Source organism: Brassica oleracea, chromosome C1 (assembly GCF_000695525.1).
Source record: "Brassica oleracea var. oleracea cultivar TO1000 chromosome C1, BOL, whole genome shotgun sequence".
NCBI classification, from domain to species: Eukaryota; Viridiplantae; Streptophyta; class Magnoliopsida; order Brassicales; family Brassicaceae; genus Brassica; species Brassica oleracea.
The window spans coordinates 41156787-41164424 of record NC_027748.1 but is presented as its reverse complement, the minus strand read 5'-3'; the positions used below and the strand labels follow the sequence as shown (position 1 = coordinate 41164424).

The 7638-nt window shown below is 37.7% G+C and overlaps 3 protein-coding genes across 4 annotated transcripts; 2 read left to right on the top strand and 1 right to left on the bottom strand.

The window, feature by feature from the left end:
• The first annotated feature begins 1336 nt into the window (after positions 1-1336).
• LOC106298966 (oxysterol-binding protein-related protein 3B-like) lies at positions 1337-3805 on the top strand. Its single transcript, XM_013735124.1, has 9 exons — positions 1337-1627; positions 1843-2053; positions 2149-2221; positions 2296-2414; positions 2493-2614; positions 2702-2878; positions 2968-3112; positions 3192-3370; positions 3449-3805. The coding sequence occupies exons 1-9, from the start codon at positions 1515-1517 to the stop codon at positions 3684-3686; spliced, it is 1377 nt and encodes a 458-aa protein (XP_013590578.1). The 5' UTR covers positions 1337-1514; the 3' UTR covers positions 3687-3805.
• Positions 3806-4184: 379 nt separating this feature from the next.
• Positions 4185-5463, bottom strand: LOC106294700 (cytosolic sulfotransferase 11-like). The gene has a single exon (XM_013730327.1). It carries the CDS (start codon positions 5322-5324, stop codon positions 4320-4322), a length of 1005 nt encoding a protein of 334 aa, XP_013585781.1. The 5' UTR covers positions 5325-5463; the 3' UTR covers positions 4185-4319.
• A 5-nt stretch (positions 5464-5468) lies between these two features.
• On the top strand, positions 5469-6734 carry LOC106294708 (cyclin-B1-2-like). 2 transcript variants are annotated; one of them, XM_013730345.1, is made up of 3 exons: positions 5469-5991; positions 6216-6313; positions 6404-6734. In XM_013730345.1, exons 1-3 carry the CDS (start codon positions 5855-5857, stop codon positions 6418-6420), a joined length of 252 nt encoding a protein of 83 aa, XP_013585799.1. In that variant the 5' UTR covers positions 5469-5854; the 3' UTR covers positions 6421-6734. The 2 variants fall into 2 exon arrangements, with proteins under 2 accessions (XP_013585799.1, XP_013585793.1); XM_013730339.1 differs by having other exon boundaries at positions 5598-5991; positions 6417-6734.
• The last annotated feature ends 904 nt before the right edge of the window (positions 6735-7638 follow it).

Below are 7638 nucleotides of genomic sequence, written 5' to 3'. Positions count from 1 at the left end.
CTGTTAAAGGTAGTTTAGATATTCAGTTTTGGTTTGCAAGTCACGTTAGATTAATGGGTATTGCGAAGATATTCTGAATTCCAAAAATGAAATAGATATATAGCATATTCCGGTAATCTTATTTTGTTGGATTTGTTTGCAAGACACGTTAGTTTAGATTTTCTAAAATCTCCCTATTGATGTGGTTAGAGTATTTTAGTCTACGATTTATAATCTAAAACTATCCGAATAAGACCATTGATATGACTGGAAGTGTTTAATTGAAACTTTGATTTTAATAAATCAAACTAAACATATGTAATTTAAACAGTGAACATGATCAAAACTCTATATGAGAGTAGCTTGTATGCAATGTATATTGTGGGGTTAAATGTTTTTATCACCTATTGGAATGTTCCGTACGTTGAAAGATGAACCAAATAACTCATAATCTGACATTAAAGTTATTATATCTAATAATATATGGTCTAAGTTTGGTTGGTTTTGTGCGATAGAGTTTGGTTAAGATAAAGTTAACAGGTTGTGTTATTTATTTAACATTTCATTTAATTTCGGAAGGGCTTGGTATATTAGATATTGGTATAGTTAAAGTGAACCGGTTATGTTATTTAGGAAGCGTGTATATAGTTATTATGATAACAAACTTATACAAGTCCAATATATAAGGTAGCCTAGTAAAAAAACTGAAAGAGTCCAAAATTTAAAATGAACTTTCTTGGATAGATAAAAATAGGAATTGGATGGATCAATTCTAATTTTTTTTTTAAGTTAGATTTAATTGTTCTGTTACCATGCTCTACGAGCTTTCCACTTAAAACCATTATTTCGATCGAAATATCTTATACATTAGTTATGTCTCATCGAAACATTCAATGTAAAAAGTTATATTTTTACACAGTCTTTAGATTAAGACCCATAATCCATTAATATTCACATAGTCTTGATAACATGTATGCCAGCCACCAGGCTACCAGCAACTTAAATTTTATATGAAGTTGACTCAACTAGCCATTTGCCGTTTTTGCGACGATTGTGACTGAAAAAGCTATTGGATACATGATCATAAAAGAGCACGAGACCATCGCCATCGAGCGAGTTCAATTTGAAGGAGCATGCATGGTGGTGACGCCATCAATGGCGAATACCTCTCACACACCTTCCGGTTTGGTCCGTTACTTCCGGTCTGGAGATAGATATGCCTCGTTTATGCTAAACCAATAATTATAACGGCGAGAACCAACAAGACGACCACTTTAATCGAACCGGTTCGGTTTATGTTTAAACTTAATTTCGATTCGGAGCCGGTTTGATCATGTTAAAAATTGAACAAGTGCCAACGCAGGTCCAGCACACGATCCCAAAAAAATACTCTGCATCGTCTCCATCGCTGTTCTTCCATTATTGACGAATCTCTTTCCTTCTTAATAAACACACACCCCCTTTAGATTCCCACCAACGCCTCTCTCTCTCTCTCGATTTGTTCATCGCCGGAGCTCGTGGTCCGCGGCGGAGAGATGGCTCCTAACGATCCTAAAAATGGCGGCGGCGGCGGAGGGAGCGGTTTCTTCGCGTCTCTCGCTTCCTCGATCTCCAGTTTGGGATCCGCCATGACCAAATCAGTTAACGGGTAAGGCTTTTGAGATCCCCCTTTTATATATCAATGTTGTGATTTGGTGTATCATCTGTTTCAGATCTTCGTATAAAGTCGATAACTTTGTTTTTTTGTATTGGAATTGATTTTTAGATGCGAGCTCAATTCACATATTGGGTTTGCTTAAAGTTTGAGTCTTTGTCGGAATAGGCTTAATGGGTTTTGATTTTGTTTCGATTTTGAGTTCTCAGTTTGGTTGGCTATGAGGGACTTGAAGTTATTAACCCTGAAGGGAGCACAGAGGATGCAGCTGAGGAAGCTAACAGAGGAAGATGGAAGCAAGAGGATAGAGATGGTTATTGGAAGATGATGCAGAAGTACATAGGGTCTGATGTCACATCGATGGTGACCCTTCCCGTTATTATCTTTGAACCAATGACAATGCTTCAGAAAATGGCTGAGGTTTGTGTTCATTACAACAACATCTCATGTTTTTTTTCTTTTCTTGTCTGATGGTTTTTGGAATTTTTGATGATATGTGCTCTGTTTCTGAACAGTTGATGGAGTACTCGCATCTACTAGACATGGCAGATGAAACTGAGGATCCTTATATGCGCATGGTGTATGCTTGTAAGCACATCTCTTCCCTTTCTTCTTGTAGTTTATGTGGTCCCTGTGTGGCTGAATCGTGTAACCTTTAACAGCATCATGGGCTATATCTGTGTACTTCGCTTTCCAACGTACGTGGAAACCGTTTAATCCAATCCTTGGTGAGACTTATGAGATGGCTAATTACAATGGTGTCAACTTCATATCCGAACAGGTCACAGCCATTTCTTTTTAGAACTCACATTAGCGCTTTAGCTTCCAGATTGTTGACACCAATATTCTTGTTTCACAGGTCAGCCATCACCCGCCGATGAGTGCAGGTCATGCTGAAAACGAGCATTTCACTTATGATTGTACTTCGAAACTTAAAACAAAGTTTCTTGGCAATTCCATTGACGTTTACCCAGTAGGAAGGTGATTCCGCAAAACAAAACCACAGCATAGGCTGCTGAATTAACATTCTTTATCCTGAATCTTAAATGTGATGATTCTTTGGTGCAGGACACGTGTGACACTCAAAAGAGACGGAGTGGTTCTTGACTTGGTACCCCCACTGACCAAAGTTCACAACCTAATCTTTGGACGAACTTGGGTTGATTCTCCTGGGGAAATGATCATGACCAACATGACCACGGGTGACAAAGTTGTGCTTTACTTTCAACCATGTGGTTGGTTCGGGTCAGTTAACCTTCAATGCAACCTCATCTTCCTTTATTTTTTCCTTTCCATAATAAGTTTTAAGACATGTGCATTCACGGTCTGAACAGATCTGGTCGATATGAAGTGGACGGATACGTCTATAACGCCAATGAGGAGCCCAAGATACTAATGACTGGTAAATGGAACGAGTCCATGAGCTATCAGCAGTGTGATGGTGAAGGTGAACCTCTCCCGGGCACTGAATTAAAGGAGGTTGGTGACTTCTCTCTTTGTGTCATTAACTCTATTCTCATTTTGATGACAATTCTAATGCTATCTTATGCGTTCATAGGTCTGGAAACTCGCTGATGCTCCAAAGGATGACAAGTACCAATACACACACTTTGCTCACAAGATCAATAGCTTCGACACTGCCCCAAAGAAGCTCTTGCCGTCTGATTCACGGTTACGCCCTGATAGATACGCACTAGAGATGGGCGACATGTCCAAATCTGGCAATGAGAAGAGCAGGTATGGTAACAAAAGCTTATCCATTAGGATCTGAAGTTAAAGTAAAGCTAATACTCATCCTCTCGTCTTGTTACACAGCATGGAAGAGAGACAGAGAGCTGAAAAGAGAACACGTGAAGAGAAAGGCCAAAGCTTTACTCCCAAGTGGTTTGATATAACAGAGGAAGTCACTCCTACACCATGGGGTGATCTCGAAGTTTACCAGTTCAACGGAAAGTACTTAGAACACCGGGAAGCTGCTGATAAATCTGAAGATAACACCGACCCTAAGTCAATCCCATTCAACCCATGGCAATTCCAAGACATGTCGACTTAAGTGAACTGCTCCAAAAAAAGACAAAAGAAGATCAAAACTTTTGGTATCATGTGTTGTAATACTTATTCTCTAGTAGTTCCAGCAAACTCTTGCATTCTCTAGTTATAGTTTACAACTTCTATTGTTCTTTTTTCATTTTATTCAAATCAATCTTTCATCCTCATTGCCATAGTTATCTTTTCCTCCTTGAGGCTTAATCTCAGTCTCACCAAACCATCTTGGAGATCGAGCATTAGCACCTTGGGCTTCAAGTACTAAAGCAAAACTCTTTTTCTCTCCACTACCTATGCTTGGAATGGGAGACGACATCGTTTAGAGTAACCGTTAGCATATTGGGCCAACCATAATGGGCCAGAATGTCTTAAAGAGCTTAAACATAAGTCATATGAGCTCGAGGCCGATGACTCCTAGTTCATAGAAATTCTCCAAAGTCCCAATCCTCTTGACCACTTTGGCGTACAAGATTCGACCTAGGAGACAACACAACAAAATGCACATCTTCTCCATTTTCTTTAAGAAAAAACAACACACCAAAAGATAACCACAAACTGTAAATAAGCTACCTTAGCTTTCATACAATCTTTTATCATAACAAGTTCTTTTCTTGAATATCAAACATCAAGCGAAATTGGATCATTCAAACTTCAACCCTGAACCTCCTAATTTCTTCTCAACCATCTCATCGAGTTTTCTTGCCATCTCATGAGTGAGATGATTCTTCCAGTCACCAACTCCTCCTCTACGAAAAAACGCATGGGGAGCAACTCCACAAACAGATGTCCCAGTCTTGTTGGTCTCCAAGTTACTCAAGTTACCAAAACTACACAGTTCCAAGATCTTCTCCACCGTTCCACTTTGCTTTTCTTCTTCAGTAAACGAACAACCCAAGAGATCTGCGAGCCTCATAACTTGAGCCTCAGGATTCTCTATCATTTCTTCATACCTCATGAAGAGTACCTGATTCGAGTTCACCAAACTCTCTTTCCAATAACGTAAGACTTGATCATCAAACGGTCCCAACGAGTAAACCCCTTTGATAAATTCGTCAACCATATCTTCAAGTGAATAGTTACTATATAACTCTTTTCTAACAACTTTGCTCCTGAAATGCCAACGAGAGACCAACACATCTTTTATGTTCCTGCACATGTAAACCACTTTGCATGGAGAATCTCTTAGAGAATCATGAAGCGTTTGAAACGGCATGTGGGTTGCAAAAATCCTAGGCGAAGGAAGCTCTTCTAGGTCAGGACGTTGGCTCTTAACGTATAAATCAAGTTCAATAAACCGAACGAGGTTGTGGGGATTGTCGGAGAGGAGGGGATGTGATACAAGATTAGGAGCGTACTTGTTTCTATGGACGACGGCAAATGCAAGAGCCTTGAGCCAGGTGGTTCCTGATTTGGGGAAAGAAGCTAGGATGATATCGCTGTCTCGTGCTCGGAAATGTTTTTGGAAGTTTAGGATTGCTTGGAGTGTGCTGGGATAGTACCAAGATCCTTGATAACTATAGAGGTTTTTCCCCATGAAATCTTTCTCTGAAGGTAAAGAAGAGATCAGATTTTCACATTCTTGGCTCAAACTATCGACCTTCATGAAATTTGCAGGTGTTTGAAGAAGATTTTTTGAAGCTTCCATAATAGGAGATACGGTAGGAAACTAAAGAAGACTTTGACTTTGTATAATCATGGGGTGATAAGAGGAACGATCATATAAAACGGTAACATGATACTAAAAATAATTTGAAAGTACATTTCACATGTTTTATTAATTTGCTGGAGACACAGAGAGTTGGTGAGACCAGTAAACATTATTTGCCGATAGACAAATGGACACATAAAACAAACACACCTAACATCCACTATTAATTAATTAGAGACATGGAGAGTTGGTGAGAGGAGGAATCATTATTGGGTAGTGAGATGAATAAATAAAGCGCAAGATGTCGTTGGTTCAACATGGTCGTTAGAGCACCATTAACGGGATGTTTTAACACCGTTTCTTAAGTAATTAGGAAAAAAAAAAAAATCAAAAATAGGGGATAAGCGAGGAAACGCCTCTTAATTAAGAGGTGGAAGGAACGTCTCCTAAAGGACGCGTGGCGACGCTTGAGTGGGTAGAGAGGAGTTGAACGAAAGCAGAGGTAAAAGGAAGGTAGGCAAAAAAAAATGGAGTCACCGAAGAAGATAGCTCATGAGATCGGCGGTGTGAAGAGAGACGCTGTTCGGTTTGGTCTGAACGGCGTTAAGAGCGACATCGTCGGATCTCACCTATTCACCTATTCATCATCGGATCTTCACCCGAGGTTAGGGTTCTCTTTTCATTTTATTTATGTCATGTTATCAGAGAGAGTTTCTATCTTTAGCTCAATGCCATTCAAAAGAGATTTATAATCCAGACTCTGGTTTAATTGGTCTAAAATTATAAGGTTTCACCTATTCATGTTTCAATGGCAATGTGTTTGCTGGATGATCTACAAATACTATTTGGTTGTATTGTTCTCATTTTTCTCTGTGTAATGACTTATAGGTTCCAGAGACCTTCTGGACCAATTCCATCGTCAATGCTCGGTTTAGAAGTCTACACAGGAGCCATTGATGACTTTAGTTTTGACGATTACTTGAATGGTAATTATCCTTTACTCTCCTATTGCAATTTTCTCAATATGCTACATTCACTTCTCTAGATCAGTGGGCACCAGTTTGATTGTATCTCAGTATGCACTAGCAGATAAGGATGAAGCTGGAACAGCTGCTGTTAAGACAGTTGAACTCGACGCAGTTCTCGGAGGCCGTGCTGTCCAACACCGGGAAATCCAGGGTCACGAATCTGACAGATTCTTGTCTTACCAAGCGATCCTCCTGCCATATTCTTCTGCTCTGGTGCAGGGAGCTACTAATGTGTTTTGGTAAAATCTTTAATTAACATCTTCATTTGATTTTGATTACTAGGTTCAGTCATGTAATTGGAAACTGTGGTAGTTGCATTTCCTTTTTTTGTTACTTGTATTTTTTATTTGTTAAGAAGTGTTATGATGCTCTTTCCATATCTCTTCCCACATTGGATTGGCTTGCCAACACTTATGAGGTAACATGTGATAATTGCTTCTAATAGGAAACGTACAATGAGTTGGTGAGACCAGTAAACATTATTTGCCGATAGACAAATGGACACATAAAACAAACACACCTAACATCCACTATTAATTAATTAGAGACATGGAGAGTTGGTGAGAGGAGGAATCATTATTGGGTAGTGAGATGAATAAATAAAGCGCAAGATGTCGTTGGTTCAACATGGTCGTTAGGGGTGGTCACGGATAAAATATCAAGTTTTTTTGAGGTATTTGTGGTCCGATCAATTTCATTTGGATAATTAATTATTTGATCCGATTTCATCTTTAGGCATCCGGATATTTGGTATCTTTGGCATTCGGATATTTGACGTCTCGAATATATGATTTTTTTTAGATTTTTAACCGGATATCTGATTCGAACCTTGCAAATAAAAAATCAAAAATCAAAATAACATAAAGTAATAATGATTTATTAAAAAATAAAAATTATTAACTTTTAAAAATGATAATAACTTTATAATAAATTTAGTAAATAAAAATAGTGTAAAACTTAGTTCATAAAAATATTAATATTTATGATTTGCTTTATTTTTTTACGGATGTTGCATGTTATTTTTGCTTTGATTAATGGAGTTACATATATCTAATATATGATTAAACATTTATTGTAATATTACATTAAACATCTATCGTAATAATACAATTTAAAATAAAAGCAAAACAATTAGATAAGTAAGTATACAATAAAAAAATATATACAATATAAGAAATGATAAAATTAAATTAAACATCTATCTGAAAAATATATAATTTTACATATTTATTATTTCTAAATATTTTTATAAGTAAATATACAATATAAGAAAAACAAGCATA